The sequence below is a fragment of the Hemiscyllium ocellatum genome, chromosome 39 (genome assembly GCF_020745735.1).
Source record: "Hemiscyllium ocellatum isolate sHemOce1 chromosome 39, sHemOce1.pat.X.cur, whole genome shotgun sequence".
Taxonomy (NCBI): Eukaryota; Metazoa; Chordata; class Chondrichthyes; order Orectolobiformes; family Hemiscylliidae; genus Hemiscyllium; species Hemiscyllium ocellatum.
The window spans coordinates 40,111,303-40,137,965 of record NC_083439.1 but is presented as its reverse complement, the minus strand read 5'-3'; the positions used below and the strand labels follow the sequence as shown (position 1 = coordinate 40,137,965).

The 26,663-nt window shown below is 43.5% G+C and overlaps 1 protein-coding gene across 1 annotated transcript in view; it reads right to left on the bottom strand.

The window, feature by feature from the left end:
- Nucleotides 1-1,651: 1,651 nt before the first annotated feature.
- Nucleotides 1,652-26,663, bottom strand: part of LOC132834230 (pleckstrin homology domain-containing family O member 1-like) — a 58,679-nt gene continuing 33,667 nt past the window's right edge. The window contains exons 4-6 of the mRNA XM_060852893.1: nucleotides 9,301-9,405; nucleotides 7,015-7,113; nucleotides 1,652-3,685 (exon numbers count right to left, since the gene is read on the bottom strand). Of these exons, the coding sequence (XP_060708876.1) occupies nucleotides 2,609-3,685; nucleotides 7,015-7,113; nucleotides 9,301-9,405 (1,281 nt within the window). The 3' untranslated portion in view covers nucleotides 1,652-2,608. The remainder of the gene's footprint in view (nucleotides 3,686-7,014; nucleotides 7,114-9,300; nucleotides 9,406-26,663) is intronic.

The following is a 26,663-nucleotide window of genomic DNA, read 5'->3' as shown; positions in this document are numbered from 1 at the left end:
TAAGTATTTCCACAAAGAAATACCTTGGATACGAAGATAAGTAACAGAACAAGTCAGTACTCACCGGAGCTTGGTGGAAGAAGTCCATCCTGCAAGGCACACAATTACGTGGTCAGGATTTGTGAATACAGTCACTTCTTACTGATCAGCCAGAGAAGTGGCAAAGAAAAAAAAGGAAGGAAGTCCAACAAATCTTTAGATCCCAATCATTGAATCCCCACAGGTAGTAGGCCATTCAGTCCATCAAGTCCACACCACCCTTCTGATGAGCAACCCACCCAGTCCCATCCCTCTACCCTCTCCCTGTAACCTTGCACCTCCACAAGGCCTAGCATTGCCAATATACCTAACCTGCACATCTTTGGACTGTGGGAGGAAACCGGAGCACCTGGAGGAAACTCATATATATAAGGGGTGAACATGTAAACTCTATACAGACAGTTGCCCAAGGTTGGAATTGAATCTGACTTCCTGGTGCTGTGAGGGACCACTGTCCGATCTCATTGTTTTGGGGATGTTGTCCCCTGCCTCCTGTGGCCAAAGATCTGCAAATGAGAATTGGACTTCCCCTTCTATTAATCTGCCCCTGACCCTCTGTTGAGCTTCAACCTTCCCAATCTCACTCCTGTGAGCTTGTTTCCTCTCTAGCTGTGTAATCTCCCCATTCTCCTTCTGCTAAATTGCATGCCCATACCCACCTGAAGTATCACATCATTCTCCATCCAATTATTTGGTCATCAGCAAATTACAACATTGCGTTGCAATTTGGAATTATTTCTGCAATTACAAGCAAAAATAGCCAAAAAAAGTCGCTTCTGGAACACAACTCATTCCAGTTTTCCTTCGTAGCCCTATCCTGAGCCTTCTACCCTCCAAGCAGCTCGATTTCCTCTATTCCCATGCAGCATCCTTGCAAAGACAAGTGGATTGAAAGCAGAATTGAGACAACTGTTGAATGGGTCTGTGGAGATGGTGGAAGACATGTAATGCGTTAACAGGGCACTGGTGAGGGACCTCTGCACAGAATTCTTCCAGAGACAGAGGATGAGTAGTACCATTCAAGGTAAGTTGTGAAGGGGATGACAAGCTATCAAGGCTTTGAATACATGAGTGTCTTGGATGATAGAGTCCTGGGCATGGATGCAGCAATCGGTGTGAGGATATGGGCAAAAGAGCAGAAAAGCCAGAGGGAGTTTCAGTTATGAGGGAAATTTGTGGAAACATTTATACTAAGCAGTTTTGAAGTTGAGGATAAAATATATTACTGGGATAGAGTAACGCAAACTTTACTCTGTACCTGGAGACTATTTGACCTGTGAGAAGTAGAATGAATATTTAATATTGCAAGCGGCAGCCACTCACAAGTCAACAAACACATTAAGTAGCTAGCTTCGTTTTTGGTTCCAAAGGGTAGAAGCTATGGGATTGTTTGACTGATTATTCTGAAGAAAATTGTAACCTGACTTCGAGTTTCAACTATCTCTGGCCAGGGTATAGACAAGGGGGATCATGTAACAGTGCAGTGTTTGAAATGGGCTCAAAATCAAGTGACTACATTGAACAATTTATACTAATTTCCAGCAGTGTGAAAGTGATTAAAATTCGACACATTTGAAATGAGTAAAATAAATGTAACACAGATTGCAGGTGAATAGAACGTCATTTTATTGTGAAGTGCTTCATGCTAGTCAACAGCATGAATCCCTTGTTACAGAAAAATATAAACACGGTTAAAGTATAAATAAAGCAATAAGCCTGGGCTAATAGGCAGGATATATAAAAAAATTCCACTGGGTATATACTAAGGCAAAGTCATATTAGTTTTTTGCATAAATATTAATACTGGCAGTAAGAAGTATTTTAACATGAGTTCACAGAAATACAAACGTCGCATCTGGACAATACAGTTAATCTAAATACAGTTAATATTTATGGCAACTCAAATACTGACTGGTTAAAAATATATCAGTGATGCTACATTCACATTTCAATGATTACAGAATGTTGCACTTAATTTCCTTTTAATTGTGGTCAATTCCGGACATTTCTACCTGTCTCTTTCACAAGACAAGCACCAACATTCTCTCTCTCACTGACCTGACAACATGAATTTCACTAACAACTGCAACAATCTGTAACAAACTGTTAACCAGTTTGATGAATATAGTACAAAGTCTATTTCCCCTGCAATCACTTGATTTAAAATTTAAAATACAGTAGGAAAGCCAGAGGCTTGAAAACAACCGGCTCAAAGCAAGACAAGACAGGAACAGCAAACTGGAGGAAGCTCATTAGCTAAAAGGCGAATACTGGTTTTGTGCAAAATGCCTGAATTTCAAGAATTGTCAAGCAATTGACAAGGGCAGCAGTGTGGAATTGCAAATGTACAATTCCAACTTAAAACTGCCTTTTTTAAAAAAAAACTGTTCCTTCATTGTGAAGCATCTCAGCCATCTGTGCAAAATGTTCACTTTAACACAAAAAACAGAACTCATCCTGATCTCTCCAAAGAAATTTAACAATGCAGGAGACCTGATCCAAAATACTCATATTGCAACTTACCAAGCACCCAGTTTGAACCACCGTTCCTGCATATTACAAATTCAGGCTAAGGCACACTCCTCCTGTAGAAAGTCAACAGATTTTTACGTCTTTCTCTTTCCTCCGAAGTGAGAGTCTCAGGTTTCTTGTATAATTCCTTTAAATCTTTAAGTTCTTGCAAGACTTTGTCTGCTTCTGACCATTTAGCCATAGCATCATTCAACAAACGTGCTGCACTGCTGGTTGACCAATTGTCTTGGGTGGTGGTGCTCTGAAGATGTTGCTCAACAGCTGCGTCCTTCCCAGAGACTTGCTGGAGAAGTTCCTTTGTTACTTTTAGCTCAAAAGCTATACTACTTTCCATTTTTTCCACATTTGTGTTCTTTAGGTTGCCATAAGTATCAAATTGTTTTGTTATTACTTGTTGCTTGGATTCTGATAAGATATCTCCCAAGGAAGCACATTTCACCCGTGGTAGATTTGCCCTGTTTAGTGAACTATTACTGTTGGTTTCAGACTGTTGTTTCTCCATTTCATTTGTATCTGTAGATGCTTTTGTTTGGAAGTCAGACTCACCTTCATTTTTGAGGAGATCAGAAATCGTTTCTCTGGTACAAGATAGCTTTCCAACCTCTCCCTCCTCGGCTGGTGGACCGTCTCCTTCTTTCGCTGGCAAACCCTCACCCTCCTCGGCCGCCCGACCCTCAGCCCCCTGACCCTCTCCCTCCTCGGTCCCCCGACTCTCTCCCTCCTCGGCCCCGTGACTCTCTCCCTCCTCGGGCCCCCGACCCTCTCCCGCCTCAGCCTCCCGACCCTCTACCGCCTCGGCCCCCTGACCCTCTCCCTCCTCGGCCCCCCGACCCTCTCCCGCCTCGGCCTCCCGACCCTCTTTGGCTTTGTCCAAAGGCTCCTGGTTTGATGGTCCTTCTCCCTCCTCAGTTAGTGGACTTTCTTCCTTCATTTCTAATGCATCATTGCTTTTTGCATTAGTGCATCTGGCTTTAGGCATAAGGATAGGTCTATTCTTCTTGGCTTGATCACTGACTTTTTCCTTCAATTGCGCTTCATCTGTCGATTCTTCAATAATAAGAGTCTGAGCTCCAAGTTCTAGTCTCTGTATTCCACTGGACATAGCACTGGCTACCTAGGATATAAAAATAACCTTTGAACATTTTGCTATTCTTTATCCTTGTGAGAGATCAGTTCAACAAAACCATCAGCAACAAAATAAAAGCTGCACAGCAAGAAAGGAAAAAGTAAAGTAGCATATGTGGTGACAGCACAGGAGTTGGTGTTTCAGGTGTGGGTTGACAGGTGCTACCTGACTTAAATAGTATTTCATAGCAGCAAGATTGCATCTGTCAGAAGTCATACTTCCTGGACACCATAAGATACAAGAGCAGAAGTTAAGCCATTCAATCCATCAAGTCTGCTCTGCCATTCAAACATGGCTGATAGATTTCTCCTTCCCCTGCAATCGCAAGAGGTGCAAAACTTGCGCCCACACCTCCCCCCAAGGCCCTAATGGATCCTTCCATATCCATCGCAAATTCACCTGCACCTCCACACACATCATTTACTGTATCCGCTGCACTCAATGTGGTCTCCTCCACATTGGGGAGACAGGTCGCCTATTTGTGGAATGTTTCAGGGAACACCTCTGGGACACCCGCACCAACTAACCCAACCGCCCCGTAGCTGAACACTTTAACTCCCCCTCCCTCTCCACCAAGGACATGCAGGTCCTTGGACTCCTCCATCGCCAGACCATGGCAACACGACGCCTGGAGGAAGAGCGCCTCATCTTCCACCTAGGAACCCTCCAACCATACGGGATGAATGTAGATTTCTCCAGCTTCCTCATATCCCCTCCACAACTTTATCTCAGCCCCAACCCCCAGATTCAGCACCGCCCTCTTGACCTGCAATCTTTTTCCTGACCTCTCCGCCCCCTCCCCCTCTCCGGCTTCCACCTATCATATTCCCAGCGCCCCTCCCCCAAATTCCCCTTTTGACTCAGCCCGCTTGGCACACCAGCCTCATTCCTGAAGAAGGACGTATACCTGAAACGTCGATTCTCCTGCTCCTCAGATGCTGTCTGGCCTGCTGCGCTTTTCCAGCACCACACTTCTCAACACTGGTCTCCAGCATCTGCAGTCCTCACTTTCTCCTGATAGATTTCTCAACCCCATTCTCCCGCTTTCAGCCCGGAACTCTGGATCCCCTTGACACTCAAGAACCTATCTATCTCTAGCTTAAATACAGTACAACCTCTGTTATCTGATCATCAATTATTCGAATTTCAGATCATCCAAACAAGATTTCAAGGTCCTGTAAAAAAGGTATTAGGCAACTCAGCATTCAGTTATCAATTAAATGGCATTGTGGTATGCATTGCCAGATAACCAAGAAATATTTGATAACCGACACTCAAATTACCACTTGCTTACAATAGATCAGTTATCGGTTCAACAGCATTATGGCATGCATTGCCGGATAACCGAGAAATGTTCAGATAACCGGCACTCATAAAATACCGATTGTTTATGATCAGATTGGTTATCCGAACAAAATACTCCCCGCCCTTTTCGTTCGGATAATTGAGGTTCTAATGTACACCTAATGACCTAAGCTCCACAGCCTTCTTTGGCAATGAATTCCATAGATTCACCACTCTCTGGCTGGAAAGGTTTCTCCTCATCTCTGTCCTAAAAGGTCTTCCCTGTATTTTAAGGCTGTGTCCTTAGGTCCTATTCTCTCCTACCAATGGAAACATTTTGCCAACATCCACTCTGTCCAGGCCATTCATTATTCTGAGAGTTTAAATTAGATCCTCCTTCATCCTTCTAAACTCCATCAAGTATAGACCCAACATCCTCAAATGTTCCTCATAGGTTAAGCTTTTCATTCTTGGAACCATTCTCGTGAGTTTCCTCTGCACACGCTCCTGGGCCAGTATGGCCTACCTGAGATACGACGCCCAAAACTGCACATAATATTCGTGTGAAATTCACTCAACTCTCAGAGACTAGAACAGTTCTCCATAGATGCCCTCCCATGGCATATGATGTGGCATAAATGGCAGCAAAATTATTGGAAAGAGGAGAAAGATCTGCTGAGATTGAAGTGAAGGAAACCACAAATACTGGGACAGTTACATGAATATATCTACAAAACTAAATTAAAAGTGAAAATAATATTCAGCCTCATCCTTTTGGAGAAGTTTGAAAAGAGGAGAGACGAAGGAGTGCCTAAGGGAATTGTGTTGGCTTCAGCTAAGACCTTGGATTGCTTGAGAACATGGAAAACATAAGAGACCGGCAGCACCATTAATCCTTTCATCTTATTTGGGCATGGTAAACAACCTACTTTAACCTGTTAACAGTCAAATAACTTCATTATTATATTTAACTTATGGAGCATGTCTAAACTATTGACTCTTAATACACTGTAATAAACCATTACTTGGGACCTCAATCCCTTTCTGGTAAGCTTTGACCACATTTTATAAATGGAAAGGGAATGCTAATCTCTCAACCTTCTTCTCTGTAACAAAAACAGCCTCAAGTCCCTCAGCCTTTCCTCGTAAGACCTTCCCTCCATACCAGACAACATCCAGATAAATCTCCTCTGCACCCTTTCCAAAGCTTCCACATCCTTCCTATAATGCAGCGACCAGAACTATAGGCAATACTCCAACTGTTTGTACAGTTAGAACATGACCTCATGGCTCCGAAACTCAATCCCTCTACCAATAAACGCTAACACACTGTACTTCTTAACAACCCTATCAACCTGGGTGGCAACTTTCAGGGATCAATGCACATGGACACTGAGATCTCTCTGCTCATCCACACTACCAAGAATCTTACCATTAGTCCAATACTCTGTATTCCTGTTACTCCTTTCAAAGTGAATCACCTCACGCTTTTCCACATTAAACTCCATTTGCCACCTGTCAGCCCAGCTCTGCAGCTTATCTATGTCCCTCTGTAACCTGCAACATCATTGCACACTGTCCACAATTCCACCAACTTTACTGTCATCCACAAATTTACTAAGGAGGAGAAAGAAATTCTCTTGCTCCTTGGATGCTGCCTGACCTGCTGTGCTTTTCCAGCAACACATTTTCAGCAAAAATTTACTAACCCATCCTTCTACATCCTCATCCAGATTATTTAAAAAAATGACAAACAGCAGTGGACCCAAAACAGATTCTTGCAGTACACCACTAGTAACTGAACTCCAGGATGAACATTCCCATCAACCAGCATCCTCTGTCTTCTTACAGCTAGCCAATTTCTGATCCAAACCGCTAAATTATCCTCAATCCCATACTACCTATTTTCTGCAATAGCCTACCGTGGGGAACCTTATCAAATGCTTTATTGAAATCTATATACACCACATTAACTGTTTTATCCTCATCCACCTGTTTGGTCACTTTCTCAAAGAAGCTGTTCAATGACTTACTTCTTTCCGATGTTGCCTTGTTGGTGGTCTTCGGTTGTGGTTTATTTTTGCTCTGTTACGTGTTAAGTGATCCAGAGAACTCTTTTCATCCACTGTAACCTGAACACAAACACACTGCTTAACAACTAATCCTCATATTGATTTACGTTGCAATAAAGCATTCAGAGAACTGGCAGAACCTCCTGACACACAAAGTGAAATCTAATCCACTTCTTGTTACAGGAATCAAAACAAAGAAAATCCAATAAAGACTTCATGTATTGTCGTGCTTCAGGCATCAGCGTACCTTTGGGTTTATGATTCTTCACTGCACAAGGCATTGAAAATCTTGGGTGTCTTTTATCAAAGAAAGATGAATCAAATCAGGAATTTAATAACAGCCAATGAAATGCTGCTTGATGGAACCATGATGATTATTGTGTATTACGTAGTAATAATTTTCACCAAGACATTCACAGTTTGCTTTGTTGTTCATGGATTCCCTATTTTAGCTAATTACTAAATAGACAGTAGCAGCTCCAACCTTACACATTAATGTCACATCATCTATATATAAACAAGCCATGAAGTTGGAATTACATCATGCTGTCATGCTCCACTCATGTAGGTTGCAGTTACTCATGAAACCTGTAATAATTTTGGGTTAGTCAGTGATATCATTGTACACTAAGCTCTTGAGCTTCATGTTATCAACCAAGATTTGGTTGATGTGATATAGTCAGGTGTGATAATACAGAATCCAAATCACTGCTTATTTCTGCTTCTGCCACTTCTGTGGGCAACAATCTCTGAGTCATTGCCACTCACTGTGTAAAAGTGTTCTTCTTCATTTTCCCCCAATGCACAAAATCTTAAGTCTGTACCTCCTGGCCCTTGTACCGTCAGCTAATAGTAACTGTCCTTCCCTGTCTATCTTAATCCTAATCTTGTGCAAATTGATCAAATTTTCCCTCAATCTTTTTGTTTCCAAGGGGGACAATCTCATCTTCTCCATCCTTTCTTTCCAGCTAAAATCCTGTGTTGCTGGAACCATTCTGGTAATTTTCCTCTGCACCCTCTCAAGAACCCTCATACCTTTCCTAAACTGTGACGATAAGAACAGGAAGCAATAGTCAAGCTGTGGCCGAACCACAGCTTTATAAAGCTTTATACTACATCCCTGCCTTCCGTCTCAATATCTTACATGTTTATTTTGCTCAAGAGTCCAGATGCTTTGTTAACTCTCTTTCAATATGTCCTCTCGCTTTCAAAGATCAATGCACACAGACCCCAAGGTTTCTCTGTTCCTGTATGCTCTTCAGAACTGTGCCATTAAGCCTACATTGCCTCTTCCTATTGCTTCTGCCAAAATGCCTCACTTCACTCTGTGCTGCACTAACTTCCATTCACCACTTGTTTGCCCATTTTTTAGCCCATCTCCAACCTGTTGCAGTTGACTCTTATCACCCACACCTCCATGCTTGGTATCATTGACAAAAGACTGACTCCATAGCCCAATATCCACTCAATTACGTACAACGAGAACAGCAGTGGTCCCAGCAATTACCCTCGGGGTATACAAGTTTGCACCGTCCTCCAGTCTGAAAAATAGCCAACTGCCATGACTCAATGCTTTCTCTCCTAAGCCATTTCTTTTATCCAAGTTGACATTGTTCCTCCTATTCCATCAGCCTCAGTTATGTGAACCAGCTTTTCATTTTGGAACTTTCTCAAATGTTTTCTTAAAACGTAAAGAAATTTACACTGCCCTCCCTTCGACTCTGATTTCTCCAGCATCTACAATCCTTACTTTCTTCAATGTTTTCAGTTGCTTCATCAAAGTATTCAGTGAGATCAGTCAAGCATGATCTGCATTTTACAAATCCAGGTTATCCCTGGATTAACTCAAACCTCTCCAAGGGCCTGTTGGCACCTAAAACTGCATCTTAATAGAAGATTAGATTCCCTACAGTGTGGAAACAGGCCCTTCGGCCCAACAAGTCCACACCGATCCTCCAAAGAGCAAACCACACCTCCTCTGACTAATGCTAACACTATGGGCAATTTAACATGGCCAATTCACCTGACCTGCACATCTTTGGTGCTGTGGGAGGAAACCGGAGCACCCAGAGGAAACCCATGCAGACATGGAGAGAATGTGCAAACTCCGCACAGACAGTCGCCTGAGGATGGAATTGAACCTAGGATCCTTGTGCTGTGAGGCAGCAGTGCTAACCACTGAGCCACCAACTGATACTAAAATAACTCATCAGTATAGAATAACACAATGAAACTGAGAACAATCACCTGATCAAACTCTTTGTTATTGGCTTCTTCAATGGCTTCATTTAGGGCTCTGAGCCACGAATCCTTCTCCTCAGCATCATTAACTTGAAATTTTAATTCAGGTACCTGCAACACAAGAATTGGAGCATCTCAGTTCATGCATCAGCCCTTCTTCCAACTACCCTACTTGGTTTTGACTGTAAATGTAGATTCCAGTGGTTAGACACAGACAGTACATTACCATACAGTTCGAGTAGCTGCAAATTGGAAATGAGTAGTGAGGTGAAGAGCCAATTGGAATAATTGGGTATGAAGGTGACAAAGGAATAGATGAAGATTTTGGCACATGAGCTGAAACAGGGATGAAATTGGATGATATTATAAAAGTGGTATTAGTGGTGGCATGATTAGGAGATTGGAAACTCACCTCAGGATAAAATCTGAAACCAAGGTTGCAAACAAATTAACCTAGTCTCAGAATGTTGCCAGGCTTGGATTTGATAGCTCAGGAACAGTACTTGGAGCGGATATCAAAAATAATGGTTTTGACTTTCCCAATATATAACTAGTTGAAATTTGCACTCATCGAGCATTTGATTCTTGATGACAAGATGCTGTCAGCATAGAATTGGTGACTGTTAGTGCAGCTGATTCCAACCATCTTCGTATTACACCATCTAGGGGTAGCATGCAGATAAGCAATAAATCCAGCGAGTCAGGCCGACCCCACGGGCTACTTACTCAATGTGGCTGACTCCGCAGGGCACACGGACAAGCCGGCCAACTCCACGGGCTACATACTCAACATGGATGACCCCACCAGGCACATGGCCAATCCGGCCGACTCCAGGGGCACACGGCCAAGCCGGCCGACTCCAGGGGCACACGGCCAAGCCGGCCGACTCCAGGGGCACACGGCCAAGCCGGCCGACTCCAGGGGCACACGGCCAAGCCGGCCGACTCCAGGGGCACAGGGCCAAGCCGGCCGACTCCAGGGGCACACGGCCAAGCCGGCCGACTCCAGGGGCACAGGGCCAAGCCGGCCGACTCCAGGGGCACACGGCCAAGCCGGCCGACTCCAGGGGCACACGGCCAAGCCGGCCGACTCCACGGGCACAGGGCCAAGCCGGCCGACTTCAGGGGCACACGGCCAAGCCGGCCGACTCCACGGGCACAGGGCCAAGCCGGCCGACTCCACGGGCACAGGGCCAAGCCGGCCGACTTCAGGGGCACACGGCCAAGCCGGCCGACTCCACGGGCACACGGCCAAGCCGGCCGACTCCACGGGCACAGGGCCAAGCCGGCCGACTCCACGGGCACAGGGCCAAGCCGGCCGACTCCACGGGCACACGGCCAAGCCGGCCGACTCCACGGGCACAGGGCTAATCCGGCCGACTCCACGGGCAAGGGCCAATCCGGCCGACTCCACGGGCACAGGGCCAAGCCGGCCGACTCCAGGGGCACAGGGCCAAGCCGGCCGACTCCACGGGCACAGGGCCAAGTCGGCTGACTCCATGGGGCTCTCAGCTGGACTGGCTGTTTATGACATAAAGAAACGGAGAAAGAGGTATTGAAAGAGGTGTACACACAGTTGAATTAGAACCAATGACTTCTCTGTTTGACCCTTCATTCTTCTTGTTTTATTACTTGTAAAAGGTTATTTGCCTGCAATTTTATTCAGTTTTGGTGAAGGGGTCACAGCTAAAACATCAATTTCTCTATTCTTCCCAGATGCTGACAGACATGCTGCATTCTGTTTCATTTCAGATTACCAGAGCTGCGACACGTTTTACAAAACCATTCATCTGGTAGCAGCTGAAAACCTTTCATTTTCCTTTTTAACTTGCAAGAATTCAAAGCTATCAAGGACATGCCTCTCTTGCCTTGACAAGGAGTCGAATGCTATTTATCTCTGCAAGTTTATCCCTGCTTCTACTCCAAGGTCTGTAAGGAGAGAAAGAGAGAGTGCGTATGTGGAGAGAGTGAGAGTGAGTGCGTGTGGAGCATAGGGTGGAGGAGTGAGACTTTGTTTAGCCTTGGTTTGCTGCTAGCTTCCCTATTCTTTCCTATGCTTTCTTCAGTGATATTCCTAATTTGCCAACCAGCAACACAAAGTTAGTTAAACCTCTGCAATGAAGCCTATATTACTACAACTTCCTTGCTCAACCCACAGCCTGTAACACAATTCCCCTTTCATTTCCCTTTAGAGCTACCCTGCTGATAAGTATTCCATATTTGTTTTGTTCCTTTCACTTTTATGCATCTGCTGTTGCCTTACAGTGCTTATTGCTGGACAATCTTGTCGCACTGCTGGCAAGATGTTTCCTTTCACAGGGGAATCTAGAATTAAGAGTCTTCAAAATAAGGCCTCTCCCATTTAAATTGAAGACAAGCAGGAATTTCTTCTCTCAGAGGTTGTTAATCTCAGAAATTCTATAACGAAGAGCAATGGATACTGGATCATTGAATGCATTCAAATCTAAATTAGATAGATTTTCAATCTACAAGGGCAAAAGTCTATAGGGCCAGACAGTCAAATGAGGTTGAGACAACCATTAAGGTGGCATATGATTGGGCTGTTTCGAGTGGCTGAATAACCCACTTATCCTTTAAGTTCTTATGTTATTCACTGCCGACTTTCTATCTTCCTTGATTCCACGAGACAGCAAAGATCCCTTCTCAGCTCTAACGATATAAAAGCATTCAAAGTCCTCTGGGGTACAGGATTCACATCCTTAAAGGAAAGAGATGTCTCTTTATCTCAGTCCTAAACAAATGGCCTCTTATCCTGAGACTCTACCACTATATTAATGTGGTATAGAAACCTCTTGTTGATCACCTCCTACCATTTTCACCCCTATCCAGCTAACAAATCAGTTCTTCTTCATTTTCAACAATAATTTGGATGCTACATTGAGGGTGGCAAGGAAATAGAGTGAATTCTAGATGTGGTGCTTCAAAGTCCATCGCTATAAGTGGATCAGTAGTATCACTACTAACTGAGCTCGTCGAGTCTTAAAGGACACAGATGCAAGACTGGGGCTGTGGCAGAGATTGAATAAATAAATGAGAAGAAAAAATACTACAGAACCTGGTCCTCACCTATCTATCTGCTGCAGATGCATCCATACATTACAATACTACAGAGGAACTTGGACTATCCGGCATTTGAATAACCAAATTTGGATTACCCGAACAGGATTGCAAGATCCTGATGCCTGGCTAACTATATTATCCGACATCGATTAACCAAATGAAATATTCTCTGTCCTTCGGATAATCGAGGGATTAACCATTGCATAATTCTTGTGAAAATCAAGTTCTATCTTCATGTTGAGTATAGCCTTCATTGCCTAAATGAGATAGATTTTGAAAATATTTAGCAATTCAAAACTGACCATCTGAGAGGTGCAATGTGCAGCAGCAGAATTGTATCCAATAACAATCTGTAACCTCATGGCCTGACATATCCCTATCTCCATAATGACAATGACACCAGGTGAATCAACCCTGGTTCAATGAAGAGTGCAAGAGAGCATGCCAGGAGCAACACTATGCATAAGTAAAAGTGAGGTCTTAAGTTAGTGAAGTGACAACCTTGCATGCGAAACAGCAAAAGCTGCATGCAATAAACCAGTTTAAATGATCCCATAACCAACGGATCTGATCAGGTCCTGCAGTCCACCCCAATGTTCCCTCAAAACTTCTCATGCCACTACACATACCTCTAAGGTCTGTGCCAAGCAACAGTTTCTGCAAGTAGAAGCTACGTGTAAGTATGCTGATTGGGAAGCTTCGTGCATGCCAGTCAAGCAGTTGTGCAGCTTGGTGGAAGATTGGTACTGCCATATCCAGTTGTGATTGGTGGTGGGAAATTAAACAACTAACATGGGGTGGAGGGTCTGTAACTATTCCCAACCTCAATGATGGGGAAACCCAGCATTTCAGTGCAAAAGATAGGCTGAGGCATTTACAACCACCCAGAAGGCCTGAGGTCCCCAGCATGACAAATGCCAGTCTTCTCTGATAATTTGATTCACTCAATATAGTTGAAGGCACTGACTCCAAGCCAAACTGTTTCAGTACAGCCTCAAACCTGACATCTACTTGACAATGTGAAAAGATGTCCAGATGTGCCCTGTCCACAAAAAGCAGGGCAAATCCAACCTAGCCAATTCTGCCCATCAATCTAATTTTAATCATCAGTACATCATGGATACTGTTGTCAATAGTCTTAACAGGCAGCATTATCATCAATAACATGCTCAACATTGCTCAGTTTAGTTTATGCCACGGCTACTGTGTTCCGGCTTTTAGAAAAGCTTTGGTCCAAGTATGGGAAAAAGACCTGAACTTGAACTGAGGGCAAATGCCTTGAAGATGAAGGCAAAATTTGACTAACTGGGGCATTAAGGAGTGCCAACAAAACTGAAGTCAAAAAAAGCACTCTGCTGATTGGAGTCAGATCTAGCTGTTTGTGGTTATTAAAGGCCAAGCATCCTATCCTGAAGCATTGTTATAGGTGCTCCTCAGAGGACTGTCCCAGGTCTAACCAGCTGCTTCATCGATGACCTTCCATTGATCATAAAGTCAGAAGTGGGAATATTCATTGATGATTGCACAATGTTAAGCGTCTATGTTCCCTCTAATAGTTCCTGCTGTTTGTGGATCATCAAAATGCATGCTTGGCAGTGACTTCCTCAATTGGAAGTCAATGCATCCACATACCAATCAGCAAGTGCAGGCTTTTAAGTGGCTTCGTGGCTGTGCAGCTTAGAGGGGACATTGTCCAGTACTAATTGCTGCTCCTCAGATATTGAAGCAGTCCTTGTCCAAATGCAACGAAGACCTGGACATCATTTAGTTTGGGCTGATATTTGCAACACAAGTGCCAGGCAGTGACTTTGATCAACAAGAGGGAATCTAAGAATCTAATTCACTGGCATTACCATCACTAAATCCTTCACCATCAATATCTTTGGTGATAGCATTGTCCAAAGCTAGAACTGGTCTGAAAGTATTGTGTCTACAAAAAGAGATCAGAGGCTATAGTGAGTAACCCACTTTCTGTCTCGCCAAAGCTTGTCCACTATTTACACACTAAAAGGCAGGAGTGTAAAGGAATACTATTATCTGGTAGGTACAGCTCTGACAAAACCAGAGAATTCAACACCATCCAGAAGAAAGCAGCCTGCTTGACTGGTACCTCAGCATCTACCCTCAATATTCACTTCCCCTACCACTGATGCAAAGTGACAGCAACAAGGTGCACTACAACAATTTACCAAGCTCCTCTGCCAAATTCTAAGCTGGCAATCTCTGCCACCTTGAAGGACAAAGGCAGCATAAGCATGTGAACACTGCCAACTGCAAGTTCCCATCCAAATGACACACCATTTGACTTGATTGTATTGCAATCCCTTCATTGTCACTAGGTCAAAGTCCTTGAACTTCCTTCCTAATAGCATTAGGACCCAAAATTACATGGACTGAAGCAGTCAAAAATGAGGCTTCCCAAGGGCCATTAGGAATGGGCAATAAATGTTGGCCTAGCCAGCAATGACCAAATCCCATTAAAGATACAAAAAGGAGGCTAGGGTTCGAATCCTATCTGCTTCAGAGATGTACAATAACATCTGTGAACAGGTTGGTTCAAAAATATCTGCAAGTTCCATGTTTTTTGGTATTTTTCCATTTTTCTATTCTTACAAAAAAAGGAATAACTTTACACTTCGCTACATTATACTCATGCTGCCATGTTGTTGCCCACTCATTTAACCTGCCCTTATTTCTGTGCAACGTCTTTGCGTCCTCCTCAATGCTTACATTCTAACTTCATTTGGATCGCCTGTAAATACATTACATTTGGTGTATTGGTCTAACGTCATTAACATAAGTTGTAAATAGCTGAGGCCAAGCAATCATTCTTTCTGCATTTGACTAGCTTTATCTCGAAAATGACCCAATTACCTCTACTCTTTCCTCCCTGTTTGCTAGCCAATCTTTCAACACTGCTGATGAAAAATATGATGTCAAAGCTTTTCATCTTGCACTCATCAGGACAGGCACAAGAAACCACATTTCAAAGAGAGCAACAATTCATACTAAATGAGAAGAGTGTTGATTGATTAGAAAGTCATCTAATCGGTTGAGACATCGCCATCGAGACTACACCAAGAAAGTATTATCCTCCAAGCAGATTACTACCTGAATGGCTGTAAATTGGGAGAGGGGAGTGTGCAGCGGGACCTGGGTATCCTTATGCACCAGTCACTGAAGCAAAGCATGCAGGTGCAGCAGGCAGTAAAGAAAGCAAATGGTATGTTGGCCTTCATTGCAAAAGGTTTCGAGTACAAAAGCAAGGATGTGTTATTGCAGTTATTCAGGGCTAAGTGAGGCCACACCAAAAAAATATTTTTGGTCTCCTTTTCTGAGGAAGGATGCTCTAGTTCTTGAGGGAGTGCAGCAAAGATTCACCAGGCTGATTCTGGGAATGGCGGGACTGGTATTAAGGAGGGATTCATGAGGTTAGGATGTTTTTGCTGGAGCTCAGATGAATGAGGGGTGGATCACATAGAGACTTATTCAAACAGGTTTAGACAGCTTCCAGGCAGGGAGGATGTCCCTGAGGTGGGTGTGTTCAGAATCAGGGGGTCACAGTCTGAGGATTCAGGGCGGAGGTGAGGAGACATTTCTTCACCCAAAGAGTGGTGAGCCTGTGGAATTCATTATAACAGGAAGTAGTTGATGCCAAAACATTGAATACATTCAAGAGGTGGCTAGATCTGGGTCTGTAGATTGTGAAGGAGCAAAAATGGCCTTTGCAGTGACACGTACGTCTTGTCAGATGTGGGAGTTTAAAGAGAGTTTAAGGATTACTGCGGATTGTATCTACCATAAATGCTGTTGGATGCGAATCTTATCAGATCGAATGGATCGGTTGGAGAGACAGATAGAAGCAATGAGGAATTTGCAACAGCAACAGTATGTAATGGATGGCAGTTATAGGAAAGGGGGAAATGTCTCAGATACAGTCACATAGATGGGATAACTCCAGGAAGGGTAAGAGAGGTAGGCAGCTAGTGCAGGAGTCTTTTGTCGATATACCCACTTCAAATAGGTATGCTGTTTTGGAAAATGTAGGGGGTGATGGATTCTCAAGGGAACGTAGCACAAACAGCCAAGTTTCTGGTATTGAGACTGGCTCTAATGCAACGAGGGGGTACGTCAGCTTCCAAGAGATCAATTGTGTTAGGGGATTCTGTAGTCTGAGGTACAGACAGACGTTTCTGTGGCCAGCAGAGAAATAGCAGAATGGTGTGTTGTTTCCCTGCTGCCAGGATCAAGGATGTCTCAGAGAGGGTGCAGGATGTTCTCACAGGGGAGAGGGGCCAGCCGGAGGTCATTGTCCACATTGGAACAAACGACATTGGAAGGGTAAAGGTTGAGACTCTGAAGGGAGATTACAGAGTGTAGGCAGAAATTTAAAAGGGAGGTCCTCAAGGGTAGTAATATCTGGATTACTCCTGGTGCTACGAGCTAGTGAGGGCAGGAATAAGGGGATAGAGCAGATGAATGCATGGCTGAGGTGTATGGGTGTATGGTGTATGGGAGATGGATTCACATTTTTGGATCATTGGAATCTCTTTTGGGGTAGAAGTGATCTGTACAAGAAGGACAGATTGCAGCTGAATTGGAAGAGGACTAATATACTGGCAGGGAAATTTGCTAGGACTGCTTGGGAGGATTTGAACTAGTAAGGTCGGGGGTGGGGGGGGGGGGGGGGGGACCCAGGGAGATAGTGAGGAAAGAGATCGATCCAAGATGGATACAGCTGCGAACAGAAGTGAGTCAAACAGTCAGGGCAGGCAGGGACAAGGTAGGACTAATAAATTAAACTGCATTTATTTCAATGCAAGGGCCTAAAAGGGAAGGCAGGTGAACTCAGGGACTGGGATATCATAGCAATTACGGAAAAATGACTCAGGGATGAGCAGGACTGGCAGTTTAATGTTCCAGGATACAAATGCTACAGGAAGGATAGAAAGAGAGGCAAGAGAGGAGGGCGCGTGGCATTTTTGATAAGGGATAGCATTACAGCTGTGCTGAGGGAGGATATTCCCAGAAATACATCCAGGGAAGTTATTTGGGTGGAACTGAGAAATAAGAAAGGGATGATCACCTAATTGGGATTGTATTATAGACCCCCTCAATAGTCAGAGGGAAATTGAGAAACAAACTTGTAAGGAGATCTCAGCTATCTGTAAGAATAATATGGTAGGGCATTTTAACTTTCCAAACATCGACTGGGACTGCCACAGTGTTAAAGGTTTAGATGGAGAGGAATTTCTTATAAGTGTGTACAAGACAATTTTCTGATTCAGTATGCGGATGTACCTACTAGAAAAGGTGCAAAACTTGACCTACTCTTGGGAAATAAGGCAGGGCAGGTGACTGAGGTGTCAGTGGGGGAGCACATTGGGGCCAGCGACCATAATTCTATTTGTTTTAAAATAGTGATGGAAAAGGATAGACCAGATCTAAAAGCTGAAGTTCTAAATTGGAGAAAGGCCAATTTTGACGATATTAGGCAAGAACTTTCGAAAGCTGATTGGAAGCAGATGTTCGCAGGTAAACGGACGGCTGGAAAGTGGGAAGCCTTCAGAAATGAGATAACGAGAATCCAGAGAAAGTATATCCTGTGAGGGTGAAAGGGAAGGCTGGTAGGTATAGGGAATGCTGGATGACTAAAGAAATTGAGGGTTTGGTTAAGAATGTCAGGAATAGACAGGATAGATCAAGTGAATCCTTAGAAGAGTATAAAGAAAGTAGGAGTATAATTAAGAGGGAAATCAGAAGGGCAAAAAGGGGACATGAAATAGCTTTGGCAAATAGAGTTAAAGAGAATTCAAAGGGTTTTTCCAAATACATTAACAATACAAAAGGATAACTGGGAGAGGATAGGGGCCCTCAAAGATCAGCAAGGTGGCCTTTGTGTGGAGCCGCAGAAAATGGGGGAGATACGAAACGAGTATTTTGTATCAGTATTTACTGTGGAAAAGGATATGGAAGATATAGACTCTAGGGAAGTAGATGGTGACACCTTGCAAAATGTCCAAATTATAGAGGAGCAAGTGCTGGATGTCTTTAAACGGTTAAAGGTGGATAAATCCCCAGGACCTGATCAGGTGTACCCGAGAACTCTGTGGGAAGCTAGAGAAGTGATTGCTGGGCCTCTTGCTGAGATATTTGTATCATCAATAGTCACAGGTGAGGTGCCGGAAGACTGGAGGTTGGCAAACGTGGTGCCTCTGTTTAAAAAGGGTGGTAAGGACAAGCCAGGGAACTACAGACGAATGAGCCTGACCTCGGTGGTGGGCAAGTTGTTGGAGGGAATCCTGAGGGACAGGATGTACATATTTGGAAAGGGAAGAGTTGAAAAATGTGGTGCTGGAAAAACAGAGCAGGTCAGACAGCATCCGAGGAGCAGGAGAATCGACGTTTCGGGCATAAGCCCTTCTTCAGGAATGTATTTGGAAAGGTAAGGACTGATTAGGGATAGTCAACATGGCTTTGTGCGTGGGAAATCATGTCTCTCAAACTTGATCGAGTTTTTTGAAGAAGTAACAAAGAAGATTGATGAGGGCAGAGCAGTAGATCTATATGGACTTCAGTAAGGCGTTTGACAAGATTCCCCATGGGAGACTGATTAGCAAGGTTAGATCTCATGGAATACAGGGAGGACTAGCCATTTGGATACAGAACTGGCTCAGAGGTAGAAAACAGAGGGTGGTGGTGGAGAGTTGTTTTTCAGACTGGAGGCCTGTGACCAGTGGAGTGCCACAAGGATCGGTGCTGGGTCCACTACTTTTTGTCATTTACATAAATGATTTGGATGCATGCATAAGAGGTACAGTTAGTAAGTTTGCAGATGACACCAAAATTGGAGGTGTAGTGAACAGCGAAGAGGGTTACCTCAGATTACAACAGGATTTGGACCAGATGGGCCAATGGGCTGAGAAGTGGCAGATAGATTTTAATTCAGATAAATGCAAGGTGCTGCATTTTGTGAAAGCATATTTTAGCAGGACTTATACACTTAATGGTAAGGTCCTAGGGGGTGTTGCTGAACAAAGAGACCCTGGAGTGCAGGTTCATAGCTCCTTGAAAGTGGAGTTGCAGGTAGATAGGATAGTGAAGGTGGTGTTTGGTACGCTTTCCTTTATTGATCAGACTATTGAGTACAGGAGTTGGGAGGTCATGTTGTGGCTGTACAGGTCATTGGTTAGGCCACTGTTGGAATATTGCGTGCAATTCTGGTCTCCTTTCTATCGCAAAGATGTTGTGAAACTTGAAAGGGTTCAGAAAAGATTTACAAGGATGCTGCCAGGGTTGGAGGATCTAGCTACAGGGAGAGGCTGAACAAGCTGGGGCTGTTTTCCCTGGAGCGTCGGAGGCTGAGGGGTGAACTTATAGAGGTTTAGCAAATTATGAGGGGCATGGATAGGATAAATCGACAAAGTATTTTCCCTGGGGTGGGGGAGTCCAGAACTAGAGGGCATAGGTTTCGGGTGAGGGGGGAAAGATATAAAAGAGACCTAAGGGGCAACATTTTCACCCAGAGTGTGGTACATGTATGGAATGAGCTGCCAGAGGAAGTAGTGGAGGCTGGTACAATGGCAACATTTAAGAGGCATTTGGATGGGTATATGAATGGGAAGGGTTTGGAGGGATATGGGCTGGGTGCTGGCAGGTGGGACTAGATTGGGTTGGGATATCTGGTCGGCATGGACGGGTTGGACCGAAGGGTCTGTTTCCCTGCTGTACATCTCTATGACTCTATATAAGGCACAATAACACAACATGCTCCTTTTCCCTGAAGAGGACAGATTCCTGAAGACAAATATTCGTAACTTCCAGCAAGCATAAGTGAGTCCATTGCAAACCCACTGACAATCTTATATTAGTTGTTATGTAATTCGAAGCACAATCAAGGTTGTTCAGAAAGTACTATTGATTCACAGAATTGCATCAAATATTCAATATTATGTTCTGAGTTTTGAAATATGGATTGGTCAAGTACTCTGTATATCATAAAAAAATCGCAGGGATTGCCATTTTATATGATCTGCCTGGCACTAGGACATATGCTCCACAAACCTACATTATATCAGAACTAAAATGGGCTTATGTCTCAGGTTTTCCTGCAGTCTACTCAGGCTCCACTTCTTCAAACAATTTTAGGGATTGACGAGACAATACACACTGTCAGAAAGCAATGTTCTATGAATGATCCTTGTGTTAACCAAATACATTAGTTAACATGGTCAAAAGTCACATGTCACCTAGTTATAGTCCAACAGGTTTATTTGAAATCACAAGTTTTTGGAGTGCTGCCCCTTGGTCAGGTGAAGTGGGTTTGCAACAGACTTCACCTGACAAAGGGGCAGTGCTCTGAAAGATTGTGATTTCAAATAAACCCGTTGGACTATAACCTGATGTCATGTGATTTTTGACCTGTCCACCCCTGTCCAACACCAGCACCTCCACAGCTTAGTTTACATGAAAAGGGGAAGACATTCAGAGGGGGTAGAGGAAGTGAGGGACTATGGAGTACATGCCCACAAGTAGATAATGTGGTAGAGAAGCCATATGAGCAAGGGCAACACAGTGGTTAGCACTACTGCCTCACAATGTCAGAGAGCCGGGTTCAATTCCCGCCTCAGGCAACGGTCTGTGTAGAGTTTGCACATTCTCCCCGTGTTTGTGTGGGTTTCCTCCGGGTGCTCCGATTTCTTCCCAACATCCAAAAATGTGCAGATTAGGTGAATTGGCCAATTTAGTGTTAGGTGAAGGGGTAAATGCAGGAGAATGGGTCTGGGTGGGTTGCTTTTCAGAGGGTCGATGTGGACTTGTTGGGCCGAAGGGTCTGTTTCCACATGTTAAGTAATCGAAGTAATCTAATAAAAAAAATGGGATGCATTCCTTCATTCATAGAAAAGCATGGAGACTGAAACTGTGTAAGATACTGTTAGGCCATAGCTGCATTGTTGTGTCCAGTTCTGGTCACCACATTCCAAGAAAAATATAATTGTTCCCAACTAAATACAGAGGAGATTTACAGAATGTTTCAAATCTGCAGCTTATAATGAAAGATTGGATTGGTTAGAATTGTTTTCCTTAGAAAAGGTGAGGCTGAGGGGTGACTTAATTAAGGTGTACAGTATAATGAGGGGTTTGGGTAGTGGACAGGGAAGACCAGTGGGAGCCCATTCCCGATGAAGGGCTTTTGCTCGAAAGATCGATTTTCCTGCTCTGCAGATGCTACCTGACCTGCTGTGCTTTTCCAGTATCACTTTCTTCCAGTAACTGGAGAGGCCAATTACCAGGGCAACAGATTTAAGATGAATGGTAGGGAGGATTAGAGAGAACATGAGAAAATGTTTTTACATCCAGAGGGTGGTGGGTGCCTGGACTTTTCTGTACAGTTTGGTGTTTGAGGTGGAAACCCTTAATACATTTAAATGGAACCAGGATCTACAAGTGAACCATTGCCATCTGCATGGCTATGGAGGGGGGGGGCATGGGAGGAGTAGAAAATGAAAAGCATAGGGGTCACAGCGTAGAGTACCCAGTTCTGAGTTGAGGAGAAATTTCCTTACAGGGGGTGGTCACGCTTGGAAATTTAATACCAGTTCAGGTGGTGGAAGCCATGACATCAAATATACTTATAAAAAAGTGTTGGTCATAAAAGGTGTCAAGGGGTATGTGGAGAACACAGAGAACATAGCAAAGAGATTATTAATGGAGATGATGACCCAGTGATATTATTGCTGTTAATCCAGATACCCAAGTATTGTTCTAGGGACCCGGGTTTGAATCCCATCAACGCAGATGGTACAATTTGAATTCAATAGAAATGTGGAATGAAGAGACTAATGATGATCATAAAACCATTATCAACCTTCTTTGCACTCCCAGTTTTGATTAGATTAGATTACTTACAGTGTGGAAACAGGCCCTTCGGCCCAACAAGTCCACATCGACCCGCCGAAGCACAACCCACCCATACCCCTACATTTACCCCTTATTTAACACTACGGGCAATTTAGCATGGCCAATTCACCTGTCCCGTACATCTTTCAACTCTGGGAAGAAACTGGAGCACCCGGAGGAAACCCACGCAGACACGGGGAGAACGTGCAAACTCCACACAGTCAGTCGCCTGACATAACCAGGGCTTAACATAGTGGGCGGCATGGTGGCACAGTGGTTAGCACTGTTGCCTCACAGCACCAGAGACCCGGGTTCAATGCCCATCTCAGGTGACTGTCTGTCTGGAGTTTGCACATTCCCCCCGTGTCTGCGTGGGTTTCCTCCGGGTGCTCCGGTTTCCTCCCACACTCCAAAAATGGGCAGGTTAGGTGAATTGGCCACGCTAAATTGTCCGTAGTGTTAGGTGCATGGGTAAATGTGGGGGTATGGGTCTGGGAGGGTGCGCTTTGGTGGGTCGGTGTGGACTTGTTGGGCCGAAGGGCCTGTTTCCACACTATAAGTAATCTAATAACTTTATCCACTCAGTATTTCAGCCAATCTGAGAAAAAGGGCTAGCATACCATTAGCCTTTTAATTTTTTTTGTACCTCTCCATTTGCTTTTAGCAGTTTCTGACATGATCCATAAATCTCTCTGGTCCTCCACAGTTCCTAGCTTCTCACTATTTGCAAAATGCTCCAATCTGTCTCTAAGGCTCAAAACAAATTACACGTCATTGCCAGTTTTGCAACGGATGTCTTCCAGCTAGACTCTTTACAATCAAGTCAAGAGTTAAATGTATTTCAAAGGCTGTTGCAACTTACTTAAGATATTGACAAATTTTGATTTTAATTATTCAAACTTATTAATTGCGTGTTACTTGATGCACCAAACCCAGAAATCTGGATGGATTTCATTTCTCAATGTTGTCACTTTTCACAACGTCTTTATTATTGCTGCTGGAATTCAGAACTTGAATTTTCAAACTTAATGAGGGTTTAGATATAAAACACATGTTAATCACTCCTTTGTTTCGCAATAACTCTGTGCAAACTGCTCTGCTACAACCTTGCACAAAATCCATTGCTTTGAATTTGAATCATAGTATCTTAGAGGACAAAGGGAGGTTATTCAGTCTGGGCTGGCCCTTTAAAAGGGTTGTTCAAATAGCCCACACTCCAAATAACCTCCAAATCAATTCTCTCCAAACACATGTTCAATTATAAAATCATACAGTCACAGATCACGGATTGCTGTATGAAAATTCATTTCAGACATGATTCCAAAAGAGTCATAAGCAAAAAACATATGACTACAGTCCAGCTTATCCATGTTAAGTTTCCCAAACTAAACTAGTCCCATTTGCCTGCATTAGGCCAATATCCCTCTGAACCTCTATTCATGTACCTGTCTAAATGTTTTTTAAATATTGTGACTGTATCTGCATCTAGCCCTTCCACTGGCAGTTTATTCCACACACAAACTATCCTGTGTGATAACATCACGCTCTCAGGTCCGCCTCAAATCCTTCTCCTCTTACCCCATAAATATGACCCCTGGTTCTAAACTCCCCCACCCTTGCTATTCACCCTATCCATGCCCCATATGGTTCTATACACTTCTATAAATCACCCCTCAACTTCGGTGAAAAATGTCCCAGCCCATCCAATTGCAGCAACATCCTGATAAATCTTATCTGAACCCTTCCCAATTTCATAATATCCTTCCTATAGTGATTTACAAAAATATTACCAGCACTTTAGAATTTCAGGTATGAGGAAAGTCTGGATGGACAGGGTTACTTTTCCTAGGATGGAGGACAACAAGTGGTGACTCAAACGAAGCTCACAAAATGTGGGTGCCCAGCCAGAAAGGACAGGAAAAGCCTGCTTCCCCAGCAGAGATATCACTTACCAGAGGGCAGAGGTGATTGGTAGAAGGCCTAGAAGGGACATGAGGAAAAACCTCCTCACCCACCGGTTGGTAGTGTCCAGCATTCACTGCTTGGAAGCCTGGAATTGAGGCAGAAACCTCAACTTATTTAAAAAGTAACCTGGATACAGATCTGAAGCACTGTAACATGCAAGGGTATGGACCAAGTCTGGTGAGTAGGTTTAGAACAGGCAGCAAATTTATTTAGGGCTGAATGGCCTTTCTTTGTATTGTATTCTTTCTCTGATTTTATGGTTTTAAGTAATTGCTTCCTAGAACTTAAATTTTGACACCAAAGTGTTAAATGCCTTAATTTTCAATGGGCCTTTTATACTCTTAAAACGCATAATGGTAAAGATTTGTTATTGGAAACATTTTTCTGGCATAAAATCTATTTTTAAAAATGACATTAGTATGCCACAATGATTAACCATTAAGGATACAATTACGTTTCTTGCTAACAGAATAATGGCTTAGCTTTGAAACTAAATCCTATGAAGAAATATAAATTACCGTTACAGAATACAAATGTTAAAAAATCATTTTCAGTCATAACAGATCCTGTACAAAATAACTAACACTAATTTTAACATCAGAGCAGTACTAAGGAAGAGATTCATTGTACAACTGCTTCAACATTAAACAAAACACAAAGAACAGCAGACGGTGGAAATTTCAAACAAAAGACTGAGGTGTAGTGGACAGCGAAGAAAGTTACAACAGATTACAACAGGATCTTGACCAGATGGGCCAATGGGCTGAGAAGTGGCAGATGGAGAATAATTCAGATTAATGCGAGGTGCTGCATTTTGGGAAAGCAAATCTTAGTAGGACTTATACACTTTTGGTAAGGTCCTAGGGAGTGTTGGTGAACAAAGAGATCTTGGAGTACAAGTTCATAGCTTCTTGAAAGTGGAATCGCAGGTAAATAGGATAGTGAAGAAGGCACTTGGTGTACAGGAGTTGGGAGGTCATGTTACGGCTGTACAGGACATTGATTCGGCCACTTTTGGAATATTGCGTGCAATTCTGGTCTCCTTCCTATCGGAAAGATGTTGTGAAACTTGAAAGGGTTCAGAAAAGATTTACAAGGATGTTGCCAGGGTTGGAGGATCTGAACTCCAGGGAGAGGCTGAACAAGCTGGGGCTGTCTTCCCTGGAGCGTCGGAGGCTGAGGGGTGACCTTATAGAGGTTTAGCAAATTATGAGGGGCATGGATAGGATAAATAGACAAAGTCTGGTCGGGGAGTCCAGAATTAGAGGGCATAGGTTTAGGGTAAGAGGGGAAAGATATAAAAGACATCTCAGGGGCAACTTTTTCACACAGAGGGTGGTAAGTGCATGGAATAAGCTGCCAGAGGAAGTGGTGGAGGTTGGTACAACTGCAGCATTTAAAAGGTATTTGGATGCGTATATGAATAGGAAGGGTTTGCAGTGATATGGACCAGGTGCTGGCAGGTGGGATTAGATTGGGTTGGGATATCTGGCCGGCATGGACGGGTTGGACCGAAGGGTCTGTTTCCATGCTGGACATCTCTATGACTCTATGAGTCAGGTAGCATCTGTGGAGAGTAGATAATTACGTTTATCATGTGTCGACCTTGAATCAAAAATGGAAGAAATTACAGATAAGTAGCATTTTAAAAATGAATAGAATTTTGTTTCTTTCCTTCTTGAATGTTTTTGAGAATAATTTTGAATAACTTTTGAGAAACATTCCACATCAGAAACATTGGCAATTGAGAATATCATGGTCAGTGGGACAAGACATTAAGAACATGGTATTGATGAGGAAGAAAGCAAGAAAAATAGCTGGAGTTTTGGAGAAAGAGCTGGCAGGATGGTATGCAAATAAAGCAGGGGATAAGATGGGCTGGGATGGGAACAAGTGGGGATATAACAAGGAGGAAGGAAAAACAGCAGCAGGATGACAGACCAGAGGGAGGAGAGACAGTGGAGAGAAAAGTGAGGGAAGAGAAACTACAGTGTAAGTGAGATAGAGGCCTGGATTTGACACATACAAAATGCCAAACCTGGATCCCAAACTTCTGCCCCCATAATCAGCAAAAGCCAATTTCGCTTCAGGGTCATGGGGAAAATCAAACGCAGAACATGACTCATGCAAACTCCATTTTCACCTGAGTGAGGCCTTTTTATTGCAGCATGAGAATTAGCCCATCATGTATGAATATTGCTGTGTGCTGTGAACTGTGACCCAATTATGAGATAAACAGGAAGTAACAGCAAAGCATTAGCCCGTCAAGCAGGACATAATGGAGTAACATATGACACTTAATCATGCTATTCAACAGCTTGCATTGGACAGTTCCAGCAGAGGAAAACATCAACACAAGTTATCGTATCATACAACATAGAAACAGGCCCTTCAGCCCATTATGCCTAAGCAGATCAATAAAC